This window comes from Lissotriton vulgaris, chromosome 8, assembly GCF_964263255.1.
Source record: "Lissotriton vulgaris chromosome 8, aLisVul1.2, whole genome shotgun sequence".
Classification (NCBI taxonomy): Eukaryota; Metazoa; Chordata; class Amphibia; order Caudata; family Salamandridae; genus Lissotriton; species Lissotriton vulgaris.
Window position 1 is genome coordinate 1418520603 of NC_141696.1, and position 22040 is coordinate 1418542642.

Sequence of the window (22040 nt, forward strand, 5' to 3'; positions counted from 1 at the left end):
AAGGGATGAAAACACAGTCCGAAATGCATTGCGTTCCTAATACAGAAATGCTACTTTGAACTACTTGTGTATTTGGAACGTATTTCTGAAGAGGTCCGGATGGGCACACGTGAATATGTGAAGCATCCAAAATACATCATGTTTTAAATGTGGAGAAAAAAAAATTAAATGAAGAAAAATGTGGAAATATTGTGGACTAAATTGGACTAATTATGAGTAACGTTAAATGATGAATCATTGATTGGACCTAGTATCCATTAACGCAGTGCATCTGGGATTTGAGCATTGATCACACGCTCTCCACAGTTTTAAACAAAACGTAGGACATGCACTTTTAAGTTTTGCATGTATTGGTAGTGAAAAATTCCCAGATTTGTTTTTCACTACTGTGAGGTCAACCCCTCTTATAGGATAACACTGAAGATTCATTATTACACTTAAAAAGCTGTAATCTCTGATTGAGAGGGAGTAGATCGGTCATGTTCAGTTCCCATGGATTTGCAATTATAAATCCTCCTTAGTGATAAAGTTAAACTTATCATTACAACTTTTAAGAATTGCCACTTTTGGAAAGTTGGCATTTTCCTGCTCTTAACCCTGTATGCTTGCAGCCTGTCTCCAATACACGTCTTGGGAGGGTGACAACTGGGCTTTATGCATTCCCTCTAGACAGCCACACACAATAAGAGCTTACATGTGACTCAATGGGCCATCCTGGGTGGGACGAGCTGGGCACAGCTTCACACTTACACCTGAATAGGCAGTACCCTGTGGACTGATTGACCCCCAGTAGTAGGTTTGGAGCAATGGCAACAAGAAAGGACCATTGTGCACTTCAAAGTGCCCCCCACTTCAAAGGCACCGCTGGGTATAAGAACTGGACTTCAGACCCCACCAACTCCGTACACTTCCGTACCTGAAGATACCCTGCTAAGAAAGACTGCTGTGCTTAATGACTGCCACCCTGTCTGACTGGTTCCCTGGAAGAAATGCTTTCATGCCTTACTGACCTGCTGCCCTCTTTACCTGGCATAGAAGAACTGGACCTGCCTATCTTGTCCCCGAACCCAGAGCGACTCTAAGGGCTAGCCGACTGGCCCCCTGATCTGAAGTCTCAGGGTCATAAAATACCACCAACCTCTCTGCTCCTATACCTTGACCATTGGAAGTGAGCCTAAGGTGGTTGCTTCATCTGAACCGACGTATCCTTTGCTGTATGAGCAGAGTTCACGCATCTCTGCTGTAAGGAGCAGAACTGTTGTATCACCTTGAGAACTACAGCATCACCCTCAGAACCGATGCATCCTCTGCAGGAGCAGAGTCGCCGCATCCCCTTAGAATCAAGTGCATTGCCCTCAGAACTGATGCTGTTGCATGGAGAAAATCAAAGCATCCCCTCCACAGTGTAGTCCGTCGACATTGCATTACCTTGCCTGCATCCCGCATCTAGTCAACGCATAAAGGTACTTTTGCAGCTGGTCAAACCTGGACCCTATATTGGCCTAACCTTTTTACTTTGGCCCACTACAGCGCGACCAGATGTCCCTAATCGCCTTTTATCGCTACAAAGTGCTATTTTTCATTTATACTTTAAAAATTCATATCTCAAGTTTTACCTATTGGATTTATGTCGTTTTGGTGTGTTTGTTTTACACAAAATTAAGCTCTATTCTGTAGCCTAATTTTTGTTTAGTCTTTCCACTGTTTTATTTGCACAAATACTTTACACATTTCATCCTTAGTTACACCTGCTGCTGTGGGTCAGGCTACCAGACGGTGAGTACAGGTTAATTTAGGGTTAATTTTTGATTCTCCCTGATTCGAATTGTGATTCCTGCTTGGACAGGATGCATGTCTCCGCCAACCAGGAACCACATTTCTCACACACCTACATGCATATTTACAAGGCCGGACTGGAAACGAAAACCGGCCCTGGCAAAGTGCTCGGCCAGCTATGCTGCAAAAACAGTCCTGTAACAAAATCGGCCCCAAGGGGCCCCAAACTGACCCCCACCCTTGCGGCGCACTGGGGGATTGCCTGGTGCCCGCAATGGCCAGTCTGGGCCTGCATATTTACCTGCAAAAGTTAAAAATACATCACATTGCTCGCAAAAATATGTATTTATGAATCAGTGAATTGCAAACAGGGTTCACAATCAGGTATGTATTGTTGACAACATTAGCAAATACCTTAGCAAGATTACTCATAATCACCTGTGCATATGTGAACTATTGCATCACAGAATTTGTGCCTGTGCTTGTACATTTACAGAATTAAAAACCTCGTGTGATTCATAAATCTGCATTTGTGATCCACAAGTTCATTACATCACTACGTGAGTAGGCATTTCTTAACAGAATGCAACAAATGGTTTTGTTTACAATGACATGACGTGTTTTCCAATATAGAGGGGGTAACATAACTGTACACGTCCAAAAGCTGTGCACATTGGTATCTGTGAATGAGGTATAAGTTAGTCAGGCACGTTGTTGGTACAGGTTCTGTGGGTATAATGTCTTGGTTGAAGGAGGTATATGCTCCAAAATTAAAATAGCAATGACATTCATCAGTTAGTGCCCCGTTTATGACTTCACACATGGGGTCACAAATGATATCTGTGACATCACTGAATCTACCCAAGTTGCACTAATTAAGAAAATAAAACAAATCTAAGCAATTTGAACTGTACACTATCAGATAAGGTCTATTATTTTTTAGAAGATATCACAGCTTAATTACCTAAAACATTGAAGTAGTATTACAAAATGTTGTGCTTAAAAAGGAGACAAACCTGCTCTTTGCAGAAATATAGAGTTGCGAAGAAAAGATTGGACCTGTAAGCTCTTTTTAATAAACAACAATCTCGGTTTAAAACTCAACCCTCTTAACCCCTTCTATGCTGATGACGGCCCCCGTCCGCATGCATCGCGGTGGGCGGTACTGATGACGGCTGGGGGCCGTCATAAATGTAAATGTAAATGTACATCTATACTACTATTATAAAGAGAGAACACAAACCTTTGAGCCAGGTAAACTACAAAAGTAATGCACCAATCACTACACCCAATACACCATGTGAAAGGGGAGATGTGGCAGAAGGACATAGGCTATAGATATGTACACCATATACATAAAAAAGCAAAAACGCCAAAAGTGGTAAAGTAGTCCCTTGGGGGCGTGGTCGTGGCCATGGGTGTCTCAAACAACAAATGTGGGCATTTACAGGGACGTGCCAAGTGCAAATAACAAACATAGGCCAAGTGACTTCACAACACCCTTACATATGCACACATAAAGCTGAAATGCGCTTTCACTGAATTTAGAACGCACAATATGCAGACATAGAGCGGAAATGCGCTTTCAATGAATTTCTAACAAACATTTGCAAATCCCAACACATACAGCCGAAATGCGCTTTCAATGAATTTAAATTCACACAAACAGCGCGGTAACACCAATATACAAAAACAGCAGAGGTGCGCGCTATAAGAAATATACACACATTTGTTGCAGTTACCCAGACAACATTGACGCCTTAGCATTAAAAACCGGCCTGGCCTTCCATCGACGAGGATTGTCAAATGACGCCACACAGGTGGCAGGATTAATCGCATACTACACCAATCACAACGCACTAAAGAAAACACACACACGACTTCGGCTTACCCCCAAAAAAAGTCTTTAACCATTGGCCATTGACCAACGACGTCACAGGGGGGTAAACACGAACAAAAAAAGCTGACATTTCTTAACGGAGAAACGCAATCGACTGCGCATTCACAAGACTTTCTTCACATCTTGCGGACAAAATAAAACGCTTCCAATAAGACATAAGAATAACGAAAATAACACAACTGCCCATATTCATTCGAGCACTGCCAGGACTTCACCATACAATTGACAAAACGAAAGGGAAACTTCTTTGAAGGGATACAAAAACGAACACACGGAAACAGCCTTCGAAAGAAAAAAAAACATTAAACAGGTTACACAACACTTTCCTCACATCTTGCGGACAACATAAACGCAGAAAACAATACATACAAATTAAAAAAATAACACAAGTGGGCCAAATCAGTTGAACAGGGCCAGGACTTGCACAGACAACTCTTCTGCGGGGCGGGCGGGGGCCCTGAAGCAGCCTTTTGCTCCCGTACAACGTCGGGACGGGCTGCTAGTGTATTTATATAGCGCAAATCACTGACCGAGGTCAGTATCTAAGCGCTTGCTTAGGGAACCCGTCCTGGTATTCCCCTGTGAGATAACCCCGGCAGGGTATCCACAAGGTGAAAGCCAGGCATCTCGCCGCAAGGGGTCGTTGTGGAGATTAAGCAAGCTATTGCCCAGAGTCGCAGAGTGTGAACCCGTGAGTCGAGAAGGCACCGGAGCGAGAATTATCGAGTCCGTGGACTTTTTTAGCCCAAGACCCGCCGAGTCGGGGAATTGAACCCTGGTCCAGGGCCGATCTCAGCTTCCGGGTCTGCCGCCTCTAACCCCTGAGCCACACTTCTCCACATGAACCCGCCCACTTACTAAAAGCGCCGCACAGGCGCAGAATCGCGGTCGCGCCCAAGTGGTTAAAGACTGTACTCACATTTATGGAATTTGAGGGCATTCTTCACTCTTGTGATGATGCTGCCGTTCAGAATCTCTCCAGTTGCATTTAAATCTAGTAAAACAAATAAATATAAATTAGAAATCAACAATCCTGATTTACAAACGAACAATATTTAAATGTTGCTTGCACATTAACCTGTTTAATAGCAGTTCATTGCAATTCACATAAGTATCTTATTATTGAAGAATTTCACTGCAGATGATAAACAAGTCTAACTGAGCAATGTTTTTTATGTGGTTCTCCCATTTATTTTGGCCTGTATAATTGGTATAGGAATTCTGGGCATTGAGAAAATCACCACGTGTCTTTCCCTAATACAAATGTTGCTATCAAACAGTCATATTAGATATTTTGTAAGTTATCTAAAATGTTCGTACAAATGGTGTAGGTTGCTTAAATGACAAAATTCCTAATATGCATATGTTCAGTAGCTTTTCTTTCATACCTTTGAAGTAAGCCCTGCCAGTTTTAGAAAACATGTAGCCCTCAACGGTAGGACTGTGTATTAGAAGTTAAAGCTGCCCTGGTGTGTATATTGAAAATGCCAGGTATAACATTGTGTAGGTCAACTGTAACTGCACCTTGCAAAAGTTACACATAGATACTTGATGCTCAGTTCTAAAATGTAAACTCTGCTGCACTCAGTTATAACAAAAAAGGTAACATGAGCCTATGAGTTCAGTTACTAGATCAACTGCACATTTCTCAAACTATGCAGTTGGCTAGATGATATTTTTCTCTAACTCTAGTAAATGCAAAAGTAGTTCTCAAGGCATGAAGCCAATTTTGAAAAAAATCATGAATCACCATGGATTTTTATCATATATCCTGTAAGGATGACTTTTATAAACTACCACGTGCTCTGCCTTCTGTACCGGTGGGCCTAGCTTTACTCTTGCATTAGAGTCTTCACTGACTCACAGTTAATGAGAGAGCTTCACACATCCGCTCCTCTCATGAGAGGAGACCAACCTATTTTATGCATTTGTTTGTCATTCTAATCATTTAATTTTTTTCTTTTCAACTTAACTAGTTTGTGAATTTTGCTGTTATGTACCACATGCAATTTTCTAAAATTTAAACATTGATGCTCCTGTCAGGCTTAAGGGTTAGTTTGGTTTATGAGCTTCCACGTGGTAGCTTGGCACAAAATAGATGCTAGCTTCCCTAATATGAAGTAGATTGCTTTGACTGGCTTACCTAATAGGAACTAGATGTTTTTTAGCTCAGCCAAAGCAAAAAGCTAGACTTGGATCTCTCTATCCCATCGTTTAACAATCCCGTTTCCTACAAATGTAATATTTAGCAGTAATATGCTTAAGCTGCAAATATTATTAGATAGACTTCTCATGGTTGCAATTATAAATACATAGGTGACTTCAGCTGAAGCGCCAATATTAATATAGCCGAGATACCCGCCACCCCCTCTCAACACAATCCCCAAAAGGAGTGAAACCGGAAACAGTTCTTGAAGTTTTTGGAAGTGGGATGGAGTGACCATCCCGGCCGTATTTATTAAAACAAAATTAAAACATTAAACGTTTCATGTTATGTACAATTTCATTACCATATTGCGATGTTTGGCTAACCTTAACAGATTCTCTAATACAGAGGTTCTCCTAGCCGAACTAGCAACCTACAAAACATTTCTTGACATATTGAAATTGTACAACCTAACGTTTAAGGGCCAACGGCAAGGTCATAACCGGTGTCAAGATCCCTAACCGGACTTACCCCTCCCACTTGGGATGGGCGACAGCACGGAGGCGTACCTCAAGTGCAACTACTACCAATTTCCCTTGACTTGACGGGGGCACCTAAAACTCGACGCCAGTTAAAGGTCGTTCGAATACTCGTGTGAGGTATCTAGAAGGTATCGTGGCCCTTATCCCAACCCCACACAACTTACCGCATCTGCCGTCGCAGATGTCACTGGCCCCGGGAAATTCCCCAGGAGGGGGCTGTAACCCCTCCTACAAAGGAAGGGGCCTTGACCGCCTTTCCTTTACTTCCGGCGACCCATCCTTAGAAGGGACCGCCTCCCCATTGAGGGGCCAATGGCCACCTCTCCCGAGCGCTCCCATCCGTGTTGGGTGACGCCCACTCATAGGGATCTACTAATTAGTGCTCACCGATCATGACCTTACCGCCTACCAAAATAAATACGACAGTGCAAATTAACCTAAGAATACATTGGCCACTATGACCGAAAGAGCATACATCAAAATTCGACACTAACTGAATATCTTTAATGGCAAACATACTCAAAACGAACATTCTTTATTAACTCAAAATCAACATGGCACTACAACCTGGAAACGAAAACAAAACAAAATTAATCAACTTTATTATACACAACTGGCTGTCTTCAGGGGCTGGTGGGTGGGTCAAAATTGGCTCTTCGTTCTGTCCCGAGCTCACGTGCAGCGAGGAGGTGCAGCTTCAGAGCACAAGAACAAGAGGATGTCTTCTGGTCTTGCGTCCCTTTTTATCCGTCTTCAGGGCGGGCGTATACCCGCCCCTGCCTGCCCCTGAGGGCGTGGCTGGCTGCGTCGGTGTCTAGGCCAGCCCACTCTAGGGCGGGAACGAGCGCGCCCAGCTACGCCGCTTCGGGCATACCAGCTGAGACGCGCCTCCCGCCCAAAATGGCTTCCCGGGGGGATCGAGGCACTCGGCCATAAGTTCGGGGGGACCGATTCGGTCGCCCCTTTCCATATAGCCGAGATACCCGCCACCCCCTCTCAACACAATCCCCAAAAGGAGTGAAACCGGAAACAGTTCTTGAAGTTTTTGGAAGTGGGATGGAGTGACCATCCCGGCCGTATTTATTAAAACAAAATTAAAACATTAAACGTTTCATGTTATGTACAATTTCATTACCATATTGCGATGTTTGGCTAACCTTAACAGATTCTCTAATACAGAGGTTCTCCTAGCCGAACTAGCAACCTACAAAACATTTCTTGACATATTGAAATTGTACAACCTAACGTTTAAGGGCCAACGGCAAGGTCATAACCGGTGTCAAGATCCCTAACCGGACTTACCCCTCCCACTTGGGATGGGCGACAGCACGGAGGCGTACCTCAAGTGCAACTACTACCAATTTCCCTTGACTTGACGGGGGCACCTAAAACTCGACGCCAGTTAAAGGTCGTTCGAATACTCGTGTGAGGTATCTAGAAGGTATCGTGGCCCTTATCCCAACCCCACACAACTTACCGCATCTGCCGTCGCAGATGTCACTGGCCCCGGGAAATTCCCCAGGAGGGGGCTGTAACCCCTCCTACAAAGGAAGGGGCCTTGACCGCCTTTCCTTTACTTCCGGCGACCCATCCTTAGAAGGGACCGCCTCCCCATTGAGGGGCCAATGGCCACCTCTCCCGAGCGCTCCCATCCGTGTTGGGTGACGCCCACTCATAGGGATCTACTAATTAGTGCTCACCGATCATGACCTTACCGCCACAGGCCCGGATAGTTGACCGGCTATCCGGGCCCCCCACCAAAACTCCTAGCTAAAGGTCATGTTCCAACGTTTTTTAACCATGCTAAGAAGTCTCCTATGAGTAACTCATTTCCCACCCGAGACAAATGCACACCATCCCCCATATACATACTGTCATCATTAATACAACCGTGCGAGATAGAATGCAATGTCCTGGAACGGAACAACCTACTCATTTTGTTATTAAGTTTCCTAACAGAATGGTTCAAAGCAGGGATCGAAATAGCCCCCCGCCACACTTTTCGTGGGATCATATGAGACCACGCAATTATGCACCCCGGAACTTTCCTCGCCAACCAACTTACGGTGGAAAGCATTGCCTCCAGGAGAAGTCGTCTACCGGTGGTGACCAAATCATTGCCCCCTACATGTACTATGACTATCGACGGCGGTGACCTCATCCGCCCTAACAAACCCTCAAAGTAAGCTTGAAACTGGTCAATACAGAGACCGCCCCTTCCGTAGAAGGACATCCTGTACCCGTATTCCCCAGCTACGTGAATCATGTCACCTGCTTTGAATACGTCTGCGGCACGCCTCACGTATGAGTGGCCCACGACCCACACCTCCTTTCTCACAGCCGGTGATGTCTGACCGCTGGCCCGGTGTTGGGTCGACTGCATAGTCCGCCCCGCCTCGAAGGCTTGCGTAACTGAAAACCAAACAAAAGACAAGAAGCGTGAGTACATTGTTACAGCTTCACAACATGTGCAACCGCACATACCTCTTATAACAATTGGAGGACCAACGCCCCACTCGTTTTACTTGTTCCACATTAAGACCCCTGGCTGCAGCTTCAGTGGCAGCCCCTATCCGAAAGGAATGGGTCCCGAACTCACCCGGGTCCAAGCCTGCTGCGGTAATTGACATCGCGAGCACCCGCTGAAACTGAAACTTTGTCAGTGGGGTGGCGTCCGCGTGTCTCAACATTGTCCCCCCCCATGATGCCACCCTTTGTGCTAGGTAATCCTCTAAACACCTCACCGGACACATGGAGGACCCTGGAATCCTGCGAATGACTATGCAGTCTCCCACCCCACTTTGATCGGTTTTTGACTTGACAAAGGATACCGTCATAGTCTCACTCCTGATCTGAACGTGTTCCCGGCACAAACCCCCCGCCACATCCCGCTTGCTCCTTGCCACCAGCTCACTTATCCTCATAGCCCCGTGAAATGCAAGCGTAAAAGCGGCTCGGAACAAACAGGCCTCGAACTGAGACGAGCATATGTCGGGGAGTGTGGCCAGCAACTGGGACAACCTATCCAGACCTATCGGGCGCCTCTCGTCTACTCTGCGACCCTCAAGGCGTTGCCACCCACGCAGCGCTTTCTGTACAGCAAAAGACGCTGTCGGGTCCTGGATATTATGAGCCCTGGCAACAAAGGAGATGGCAGCACGATGCCTCTGGGCTGTAGCCACCGACTTCCCAGCCTTACGCAAGGACATCAGAAAATGTACTACCCAATCCTCCTGCCCCCAAAGTCCCCCTCCCTCAGTCCCCAAAAGGGCCAAATAAGCCCGAAACGCCCCTTCGTATGCCTTCCTCGTCCTTGGTGCTAGACTCTCTCCCACGAGGTAACGAAGTTCGGGGCACCGAGAGACCAGAGAGCTTCGGGAAAGGGTGCTGGCTCGGGGTCCGCTGAGGGAAGGAAACCCGAGAAAGCCTGCATTTGAAAACGAGACAGTGCATCAGCAGCCTGATTCATCACCCCCGGGACATGTTTTGCTCTGAATACCACGTTCAGTTGCATACACAGTAAGACAATTTCTTTAAGCAGCCTCAAAATCATTTTACAACGTGCTGCCTGACTATTAATGCATTCTACAACGGTCATATTGTCAGACCAAAATATGACAGAATGATTTTTGAATCCATCGGGCCAGGATCTGAGGGCCACCAAAATAGGAAACAGCTCAAGGAAAGCAATATTACTCGTCAGCCCCTCCTCGTGCCACCATGTTGGCCACTTTTGTGCCGACCATTTTGTGCCGAAGATGGCGCCGAAACCCATGCTTCCCGCTGAATCCGTCCATAGACCAAGCTCTTCAGAGGACAAGGCCGGTTTGTTCCAGACGACTCGACCATTGAAATCCGCCAAAAATGCTAACCAAATACGCATGTCTTGGCGGACCTCGGCCGATAACCTCGTGCGATGGTGACCCTCCTTTAGGCCGACCATCGCCTGTGCAATCGAACGGGAGAAGGGGCGGGCCATCGGGATCACCCTTAAGGCAAAATTCAACTTCCCCACCAATTGCTGCAATTGATGCAGCGTAACTTTAGATGCAGTGATACACATTTGCAGGGCTGTCTTGAATTTCGATACTTTGGAAGCTGGTAAACGAAAACAACCCTCACTAGAGTCCAACTCGATCCCGAGGAACTCGAGGCAAGTCGTGGGACCCACAGTTTTACCTGGTGCCAACGGCACGCCAAATTGATTCATTAAAACACAAAATTCAGTCAAGGCCCGGGCACATTCATCATCCCCAGCGGCCCCAAGGAACAGAAAGTCATCGAGGTAATGCATCACATTCCGAAAACCTGTTTTCTTCGTGTAAACCCATTGCAGAAAACTACTGAATTTCTCGAAATAAGCACAAGATATCGAGCACCCCATTGGCATACACCTGTCCATGTAATACAAACCTTGAAACATGAATCCCAACAAACGTTGGTCATCCGGGTATACCGGGAGCAAACGGAACGCTGACTCGATATCTGATTTCGCCATCAGCGTCCCGGGCCCCAGGCGATTCAAAATGGCTACGGCCTCATCGAATGATGCGTACCGCACCGAACACATTTCTGGATTAATTGCATCGTTTACAGAAAGGCCCTGAGGGGCTGATAAATTGTGAATCAATCGAAACTCACCCGGGTCCTTCTTGGGGACCACCCCTAAAGGAGAACAAACAAAGTTCGGTACCGGGGGGACAGGAAACGGGCCGGCAACCCGACCTCGGGTAACCTCTTTCCGGATCTTATCCTGTACTACAGTAGTATGCTGCAAGACGGAAAGTTGATTTTTGCACGTCCCGACACCCTGAAAGTTACCCACCGGGATGCGGAAACCATATGAAAAACCGTTTCGTAGCACCCCAGCAGAAGTACGATCTGGGTATTCGCTGAGCCAGGGAATCATCGCCAGGGTATCAATCGGGGTTGGTAAAGGCGCCCCTCGGACTATATTAGACCTGTTTAGCGCCCCCTCTACCCCCATTTTCACCCGATTTGGCTCTGCACGAGGACTCAGGATGGGGTGCCCCACAACCACTACATTCGTGTTTGAACTTACAAGATCCCGGGGGCCTAGTACATTTGCTTCTGTTGAAATTGAAACAGAACCCCCTCTTCCCTGTATTGCCGGCGGGTCTCGGGTAATCGTCTGTACCCGTACCCGACCGAAAGGGTGTCCCCCCATTTTGGCGGGAGGACTCACTAACAGCACTCCCCACCAATGGCACTTTCAACATTCCCGACTCTTTCATCTTATTCCATGTTAAAGAATCGTAACAGTCCCAGGTTAAACTTTTGTTATGCTCCATCGCTTTCCTGAAAAGGTTATCATAACAGAACCATTGGTTACCTTGGTGTGATGTCGAGTACCCCATAATGCGTGACTGATATACTGGAAATTCAGGGAGCAAATCAGGCCTACGTTCCCCCAAAATTGCCGTGAAAATTCCCCAAGCATTCCCCCAGTTACCAATATTTTCATTCACTTTAAAGGCGGCCATTTTTGCGCGCCAAACACTCGGATGCATCAGATCCTTTTGACCCTTAACAGTTTCGACCTCATAGTGATCAACGAGCAGGGAGAAAATGTTAACGTATTCCCCCGCCCAAATCTTTTCCTTTATTGGCAAAGGAACATGTTGCCCCAATCTTTCTCTACGAGAGGGTGTTGACTCATCCCTTGCAATCGGCAATGGCCGCTTACCTGCACCGGACGCTGCTTCCGTCCCTCGTGGCTTGTCTATCGCCGCATCCGGCGCGGGCACCTTGGCTGCATCACGTTTCTCGCGCAACTGCTTTATGAGTGCTTGCGCTTCGGTAGCCATGGCGCCCCCATTACTGTCCCCCAACCATGCTGCTAACTGTGCCGCCAATTCGGGAGGCATATCTTCGGCAGACGTCGGGGTGATTATCACGGGAATCGGATTCCCCTCATCCGGTACCGGGGCCGTACCGGGGCTGGCGCCTCGAGCGGAGAACAGGGAACCGGGACGTCTCCCCCAACCGGCCCCCTTCTCGGCCTCTTTGGCTTCCCTCCGGCCGGTGGACGCCCCGATCCCTCCTCGCCGTCTCGCTCCGCCAACCGCTTCTTAATTTCGGACATGTCCTTCATGAGTGCCCGAACCAACTGGTCAGTCGACATTCCCTTTGCTCCTTTCTTGGGCATCCTTTCGACGAAGTATCTAAAAGACAAAGAGAGAGATTAAAACGCTCAAAATTGGCTCTTCGTTCTGTCCCGAGCTCACGTGCAGCGAGGAGGTGCAGCTTCAGAGCACAAGAACAAGAGGATGTCTTCTGGTCTTGCGTCCCTTTTTATCCGTCTTCAGGGCGGGCGTATACCCGCCCCTGCCTGCCCCTGAGGGCGTGGCTGGCTGCGTCGGTGTCTAGGCCAGCCCACTCTAGGGCGGGAACGAGCGCGCCCCAGCTACGCCGCTTCGGGCATACCAGCTGAGACGCGCCTCCCGCCCAAAATGGCTTCCCGGGGGGATCGAGGCACTCGGCCATAAGTTCGGGGGGACCGATTCGGTCGCCCCTTTCCATATACACAATAGATTCAGTATTATGGCCCCCAAAATCATTAAAAAAAACAATAATAAAATAAATATGAGCCCGTGGTCAACAAATAGCCTTAGTAAAGCATAATTGAAGATCAAACCTAAGCAACTGTATTTTAGTTGAACTCTTGTTGCTTCACCGCGGTTGTAGAGGATCACACGCTCACATCATTGTCTAAGCCTTAATCAGTGGTTCTTCCTAAATTTGATGATTTGCTTTCACATGTGCACCATTCCCTCCCATTTGGAACCTTTGAAGAATTCATTGCCAAAGAAGCATAACATCACATCAGTTTCTTTATGCCACAGCGGATAACTCATTGGCTGCGGCAGAGGGATTTATTTCACTCTAACCTGATTGAACAATGCAACTAGATGTATGCATATGATTCCCAGGTCCAGCTCATAACATAGATAGCTTGGACTACATCCCTTTTGTTTAAAGGAAAACTGTAGAAGTAACAGATGTGTTGGTGTCAGCTGATGCAGATGATGTGGACTAGATCCCAGTAATCAACCCAGACTCAAAAAGTGAAAAAAGTAAGTGCCAACATCTCTCAAGTGTTTTCCGCAAAATACAATCAAGAGTAACAAGTACTGCCAAAGCCAATAGCTCTTGCCAATGCTTTTTTTGCCAGATGCATGCCATATACACAAATCATTGTTATCAGGTTTGCTATTAAAGTAGTACAATATAGACATTTTGACTGACTTGCCTGACCCGCTCACTTCCAATTCCGGGAGGAGGAGCCAGGTCTTATTTCACGGGCTGGTGCTCTCACTACGAGCACTATATAAATGGCATGGAGAAGCGGACGCACAGCGGACGTGCCGGAGGTGCGCCTAAGGCAAGCCAGTCTGTGTCCAGGGGCCTGGACCCATGTCAAAACGATCAGATGCTCCACGGGGGAATTTTGTGCGCTAGCTAATAGGGCCAACCAGAGACTTGAGCATAATGCGTTACACAAGTTAAAATACTATGGACTTCTGAATGTTGATCGTATTGTCCCGCTGTCCTTCCCAGCTTTAGAAACACAGCCCTCTAACCAGAATGCACACATCAATACCAGAGCAAAGAACCCTGACTTGAATGAGCTAAACATAATCTATCTTAATACGCGCTCCCTGGTTAAGCATCAGTTGGAAATATTTAAGCTCCTAGAAACTGTAGCACCAGATCTGCTATTAGTAACCAGCACTTGGTTGACCCTGGAATCTATGCCTGATTTCCTTGCGCCCTCCCTAGTAACTACTACTTAATGCAGGCTAATAGACTCCCTGGGAAAAGAGGAGGAGGAGCAGCAGCAATCTTTAAAAAAGGATTTTCAGCCACCGCCATTGCCCCATTGGAATTTACCTCAGTAGACAGCCTCACACTTAAACTAACATTCCCTACATCGACACTAGTGTGCACTTTGATCTATAGACCCCTATTGAAATAGGAGATTTCGTCACTAAATTAGCAAACTTCCTGACCCCTCTTACTATAGATTATGTAAACAATATTGTAATTGGAGACCTGAATTGTTGGTTGACAGAAGAAGGGGGGAGCCGAGGCTCCAAGGAGCTCACAGACTTACTACATAATTTAAACTTTAAAGGACACATAACGGTACCCACCCACATTAAAGGGCACGCTCTAGACCACCTATGGACTTCTAACCTCATGGTTCATAACATAATGGTCAGGCCGTGTGTATGGTCAGATCACCACCTGATTTGCTAAAAATGGCCTACCTATACCGCAAATGTTGTGCAACGCGAAACAACTAACTAGAAATTGAAATCGTGTTTGCCTACCAGCGTTTTTCAACTACTTGAATTCTACAATCCCGCCAATAACGGACAATGTTAATGAGCTGGAAAGAGCTATCTCCACCTGGCAACTACGTGCATGCTAGATGCATGCTCCACTAAAATGGAAAGAGCTGGGCGCCAGGTGGCATGAAACCTCTTATTAGTTCACCGCGGAGCTAAAACTAGCAAAACTTAAAACCCGCCAGGCAGAAAGAAAATGGAGGAGAAATAACTCCTCCAACGGAATGGAAAAGTTATGATAAAGCACTCACTGAGTACAAGGCAGCCATTGTAAAGGCAAAAAAGGCATTTTACACTGGCAGTGTCCTGAGCTCTGAAAACAAATCGAAGGACATTTTGAAAATAGTTAGAGACCGTGTCACCCTGACCATCCCCCCCTCACAGGTCCTGTGTGACAACTTGAGCACCTACTTCGTCAATAAAATTAAGAATATCCAAAATTGTATTGCCTCCAACTCTCATGATTGGTAATCACATGAGCGATTTACGAACCCTATACCTAGGCTGTGGGGTTTTAGGTTTAAACCTATAATAACTGATAAAACCTCACTGAAAGAAAAATAGCCCTCACCGGTGAAAACATATAAACACTGAAAAAACACCTGCACAACCACAAACTAAATGCCATTCAAAGAAAGGAAAAAGAAAGTGAAAGAGTCATTTTGTTCTTACTGAAGGGGTCAATAAAATGTAACTTTGTTATACAAGCTAGTAGTAGGAAAGACCGGCTAACATTATTCTGCTTGAGTTTTGTTCTTTAGGGATGCCACTAAAATATTGTTTCTGTTTCCTTTTACTTTAGTCAGTTTTATGGCCTTTGGTCTAAAGATACAGGGTTTAGTTTTACGTTTTAGGTTTAGTTTAATTATTTTATAAAATGTAGAGAATCAGGAGATATCAAACTCACATTTGATATTTTGGCTGCATTTGATTCTTTCACTGATAGGAAAGATTTTTATGAAACTAGCCGTTTTACCTAATATGTGTCATCACATTTACTCACAGAGAATGGGTAAAAACCCTTAATACATCAGACCATAGTTTCTAGTGGGACAGTATTGATAGTAAGTGAATTGCCAACACCTCAGGATTTAAACATTAAATGCAAGTTATATTGACAAGTGTCCTCCTTTTAGGGAAAAATAAAGATCTATGGAACTCTTCCCACTGGCCCCCCGAGTTAGGAAACCTCCCCACCCCTGCAACCCAGGTAAGAAACCTAGGGGTTATCATTTATAATGCCCTATCCATGAAACTACAGGCCAATAAAGTAGCAGGCCTTTGTTTCACTATCATGAAGTGGCTGAAAAAAATCCTATGGATGCTGCCCCTTGCCACCCAAAAGACCGTAGTCAACGCACTTATAACATCTCGTCTTGACTACGGCAACATTCTTTATCTGAGCTCAAACCAGGCAGTCATCAAACGGTTACAGCTTGTCCAAAATTCAGCTGCGAGACTCCTGTGCAGAATTCCAAAAATGGCCAGCGTGTCGAAGCACCTGAATGACCTGCATTGGCTCAGGGTGGAAAACCGCATCAGGTTCAAAGCCCTGAGCTATATGTTCAGGATTAAATCAGGAACGGCACCGGAATACCTGAAATCACTAGCTACTCCCTACTTACCAACAAGAAACCTCGCTCCCAAATGGCAGAAAACTTCGCGGTCCCCAGGTTCAGACTGACAAGAATGGGAGGAAGATCCTTCTCTGTCCAAGGGCCTATTCTCTGGAACACACTCCCCCTCCACATTCGCAAAGAAGAAAACTACGCCAGGTTTAGAAAGAACATAAAGACTCGGCTCTTCCAGAAACAATCATACTGATCATGCTCATCTCATACCTCTGCTCAACTACATGTCGTCGAAGCCGGGAAACCCTTTTTGGGTAGCTGCGTGCCAGACAAGTGTAAACAATAAATAAATAAATAAGTATATATATCACCAAGTATCTGGGATAGTGGTGAAAACGTGACACCAGACTTTTGGAAAACATGGAACGCAGTGTCACTTGTTATGCTCTGCAAAAACGGTTCTTTCCAAGTTCAACAAAGATTGGAGTGATATTGTTTGTATTTGTAGTGATTCAGCTACGTATATAAAAATGTATGTGATGACCTGTTAAATTGATACCCGAGCTGAAGTGATTCCCTGTAGGAGATCCTTGCCACTTGTTAGATGGTATGCTGAAAGCATCTTTACAATCTTCAGAGTTAATGAGGGATGCTATTGACTTTTTAGACCATTCTGGTGCACTGTTTTCTTATGCCCAGGAACTAAAACGCAAATATTTATCAATTTGTGCTTTAAGTGGCATCAAAGAAAGAGTCATCCCAACGGTCTCCCTTAGCTGACGGTTCTCAGCCCAAGGGGCTATGAATGCTGAGAGGGCCTTTTCACAGAAGTTTACATGGGAAGGAAAGAACGAGCGCACATGACCAGAGACTCACTGAAGAAGTATTGTATGGTGTACTACAATAAGATTCATTTGCAAAAATCTCTTTGGACCTCATATACGCTATACGTACACTGTCTATATACCATGTTTTTCAGTGCAGAAAGCAAGCAATGATAAAAGCAAAACGTTCCATAAACACAGTAAAAACACTTTTTCTGTTGTTTTTAGTGGCGTGAAAATGTGTAACCACTGATAACAACTGTTTTTTAAGATATTGAAAACACTGAAAAAACCCCACCAGAATTTACCAAAAATAGAAACTGAAAACAGGATAGCCTACCTATACCCTTCTCCCATTTTCAAAAGGTCACCCTGAACCGGCTGTTAGAATTGAGAAACAAGATACAATCTGGTTCTCCATATGACCCTTGTCCTGTCTGGGTACAAAAAAATCTTCTCACTCAATTCCCGGATACCTATTTTACTCTCCTCAACACTTCTCTAGAGCAAGGCGTGGTCCCACACGCTTTCAAAGTGACAGTACTTGTCCCACTGCAAAAGAAAGCAGGAGTAGATCCTAGAGTAATGAGCAATTATAGACCAATATCGCTCTTCCCTATCCAGAAAAGATACTGGAGGCACATGTTGCAAAACTTCTTTGTAACTTCATTGAAGGCACTAATTTCCTAGACCTCCATCAGGCAGGCTTCAGACCAGCACACTCCACCGAATCAGTCATTGTGAGTGTAGTGGATGATCTGAAAAAGGGTTCAGATAGGGGGTGTACACAAGCCCTGGTCTTATTAGACCTTTCCGCTGCATTCGATACCGCTGATCACACCATATTAGCAGACAGAATGGAAGCGGCAGGCTTAAGTTTTAAGGCACTGGAATGGATGCTCTAATTTTTAGGGGAACGCACCCAATCCATTAGGTTGCCTCCTTTCGCCTTGGCTTGCGTCAACAGCACATGAGGTGTCCCACAAGGCTCATCTCTTTCACCTCACCTGTTTAACATCTATATTAGCCCCCTGATCCATGCTCTGCAATCCAGGGGAGTGAAGGTATACAATTACGCTGACGACATGCAGCTGATCTTTCCAATGGACAAGACGGAGGAATCTAAGGAATTCTTACTATGCTCTTCATCAAAGATTGGATGAGTCATAACGATCTCAAACTAAACTCGGATAAAACTGAGATAGTTGTTTTTAAAAATAGACTCAATCAGTGGTTGCCAGCTCACTGGCCAGCTACACCGGGCCCCCACCTATCCCTAAAAATGCGGTTAAAAGTTTAGAGATCACAATCGATGCCAAGCTATCCATGCATGAACAGATCAACCTGGTCACCTTCTCTTGCGTGTACTATCAAGAAAATTAGGAAATTCTTTTCCAGGGAAGCAAGCACAACGGTTATGCTTGCCTTGATCATGTCCAGGCTGGATTACGCTAACGCCATCTACTTAGGGCTCCCTGAAAATCAGAGCTATAGACTGCAGCTAATACAAAATCAAGCGGCCAGGCTGGTCCTTCAGCAACCAAGACATTGTCATATTAAACCACTTCTGAAGCAATTACAGTGGCTCCCTGTGACTGAGTAGTCCATGTTCAAGACGGGTTGCATGGTCTTCAATGCCCTCTGCGAGAAAGGCTCCAAATTCATCTCTGATGAGATCTCAAGGTATGTACCCATTTCTCTGTCCTTGGCACCACTTTCTGTACTTCCCTGCCAATAGATATTAGACTTATACCCGAGTACACTAATTTCAGAAAAAACCCGAAAACATGGTTGTTCACTGTAGCTTATTGTTAGCAGCCCTCAGGAAGTCTCTCCCTCCCTTTCAGCGATAAGAGACCTTTTGGTATACGTGCTCTTATCAAATTCCCCAAACATAAACAAACAAATTGTCAAAAGAAACCAAAAAGCTGAGAAAATGATGTTCAGTTGACATAGTGTGAGATGTAAACCCTACTACAGGTTTTGGAGGAGTAGCGGACCTGTGCTATCTCCTGCCTGTGGTGATGGGCAGGGACCATCTGGGAATGGATTAATAGTGATTAATAAAGCACTGGCCCTCTAAAACAATGGCGCAGTGAAGAAAGCTTCTTGGGATGGGGGGTCTAAGGCTACTGTGAGGGAGCTAATACTTTTTAAAGTGAGCTGGAGGACTTAATGAAGCAGGAAGGGAGTGGCAGTGAGACCAGAGGGGGATGACATAGATCCTCACCCTTGTACTGTATTGGCAGTCGTAGCATTTCTTTTCAATTTGCGGCCAGCCAATCAGTTCGCTCGGAGCCTGCGGGGCTCTCACCATTCCCATGGGACTGAGATAAGGGAGAAGGAAATAAGTTCCATCAGCCCATCAGATCCCTTTTTTTTAATTTATGGTGCCATCTGGGACTTCCGCCGGTGAAACCTGCCAGATAAGCTAATTTTGTAACCCTTTGAAGTCCACCCGAGAACCTGTCACTTCCTGGCCGAGGGACCCCTGTATTACTAGTGAACTCCTATGTACTTCCTTATGTGAAAGAGAAACGAGCCCAGTTAAACCAGGTAGTAACTACAATTAGTGATATTCGAAACAACAGCCCCACCTGGGAAGTCATCTTAACAGGTGACTTCAATTCAAATCTAATCCACACACCAGAGGATGACGAAAGGTAGCTGCAGACAATGAATTCTGGAACGTGACACCACAAAACCATCTTAAAACAGAGCGCCATGATCCAGCTGGTCAACAACTGGTAATAACCGTGGAATATCTTGGCCTATGGTTCCTTAACGGGAGAACTCCAGGATAGCATACCCATCTAGGAGCCTCGACCACATCAAGACTCGACTATACAGGCCGTGGACTCATTTGCTGACCCGACCGGCGGTGGTGAGTTGGTTGCAGAGGGGTGTTGTGCTTGAGCACCGGGGGTGAGGGCACCCGCTCGATTCCCCCCCCCCCTCTTCCATATATCCTGCCTGGCTCTCCGGTGGAGTGGTGGTGGCCCTGCTTCTGGGCGCTCGGCGGCCTCATCGGGCTGCGATGACTGGGGGTGTGACTGCTGCAGTGATCTGGCGAGGCTGTCCATGCGCTCTGGTCCCGGGGGCCAGGGGCGGCGATCTGAACACTTGAGGGTGTGCGTCGGTGGTCGGCTCGGGCCATAGTGCACAGACGGGAGTAGGTTCCCCTATTTGAGGTGAAGACCTGGCCCCCAGCCTTCCATATTGATCCTGCGGATTTCCGGTGTGTGGGCGCTAACAGGGGGCGCAGTGAGAAGCCCTGTTGCCCCGCATATCATATCCGGGCACAATGTCAAGGGGTGCTCTGGTGGTGGACACTCTAAGCAAGGGACCCTCGACAAGTTTACAGAGGCGGGCCAGACAGCAGGCGGTGGAGGGCCGCACAACGCGGTGCCCGACAATGCAGCGTTGCTAGCAGCCATAACGCAAGCAAGGGACATGCTAGACGCCAAGATTGGGGCTGTTGAGTCTGACGTTATGTTACTCCGTCAGGATCTACGGAATGCTGTTGAAAAGATCACTGGCACGGAGACTCGCAGTAGAGGATGATGTGTCTGTGCTCAAGAAAAAGGTTGCCCCCATGGAAAAGATTCAAAAGGGCCTCGCAATGAGGGTTGAGGATGCAGAAGGGCGTGCTCAGCGGAATAACCTCCGCTTTGTTGGTTTTCCGGAGGACTGCAAGGGCAACAACGCGGAGCGCTTTCTGGCTCAGTGGCTGGAGAGCTGGATTCCCTCGGACGCTCTGTCCCACTGCTTCGTTGTGGAGCGGGCTCATCAGGCCCTCATGCAGAAACCCCCGACCGGGTGCTAAATTTTTTACCTATGCTGACCGTGACACCATCCTGCGGCAGGCGCAGAGGAAGGCCTCTCTCACCTATAACAATGTCACCATACTCATCTTCCGGGACTACACACGGCTGGTGCAGCAACAGCGCCAGTCTTTCCTTGCGGCTAAGGCCCGCCTCCGAGGCCTCAACATCCAGTATGCCTTGCTCTACCCGTCGTGATTGCGGGTCATCTATCAGTCCCGCACGCTGTTCTTTGATTCCCCAGAGGAAATCTTCCAGTGGACGGATGAAACAGTGAAACTTCACGTCACCACAGCTCCGGGCAGCGAATCGGATTCTTCCTCAAGTGGGGAGGCCCGTGAGGGTCTACGGAGTCAGCGGCGTGGACGCAAGGGCTCGGCTTCTGCCGTAGCTCACACTTTGGCTCCACATCTCGCCAAGGGGGTCTGACTCCGAAACAGCAGCAACAGGAAGACTCCTGGTGTATGGAACTCTCGTTCTGAACTTTGTACACAGCAGTAACAGACGCTCAGGTGCTCAGGTACTGGGGGCTGGAGCCTGCCCCAGTAGGTGTGGGTGGGTGGGCGTGAGAAACCTGTTTCCATGGGTGATCGCTCGGGGATCCATTGGAAGGAGGGGTTCGTATTCCCCCGTTGGGGACCGGGCTGCGCTTCGACCGCGACAGGTGCTTCCATGTTTGGGAGGTGCAGGGCGGGGTGTGGAGGTGGGGTTTGGTGTTTGGGGTTAGAATTGGGGGGGGGACTGTTTGCGCATGTTATGCTGATCTGCGTTTGCTATGCTTTTTACGTGCTGAGTCACCAAGACACATGCCATCTTTATGAATATATGACGCTATGTCTGCTGCGGGGAAGGTGGACCGGTAGGTTCCGGCTCTTTGCGTACTTTAAGTTGGAATGTGCGGGGGTTGGACAAGGTGAAGAGGGGTGCGGTTTTCCAATATGCTAAGAGGGCGGGTTGGGTGTCTTGTTATTGCAGGAAACACATCTGCTAGGCAGAAAGGTACTGTGTCTCCAACGATTTGGGTACACACAGGTGTTCCACTCAGGCTTTGTGAGGGGGGCTAGTGGGGTTGATATTCTTGT

At 46.8% G+C, this 22040-nt stretch overlaps 1 protein-coding gene across 3 annotated transcripts in view; it reads right to left on the reverse strand.

Moving 5' to 3' along the window:
• TMPRSS2 (transmembrane serine protease 2) overlaps nt 1-22040 on the reverse strand; it is a 306146-nt gene that overhangs the window by 152720 nt on the left and 131386 nt on the right. For all 3 annotated transcript variants that reach the window (XM_086935437.1, XM_086935438.1, XM_086935439.1), the window contains one exon: nt 4596-4670. In XM_086935437.1, coding sequence (XP_086791563.1) covers nt 4596-4616 — 21 coding nt within the window. In that variant the 5' untranslated portion in view covers nt 4617-4670. The remainder of the gene's footprint in view (nt 1-4595; nt 4671-22040) is intronic.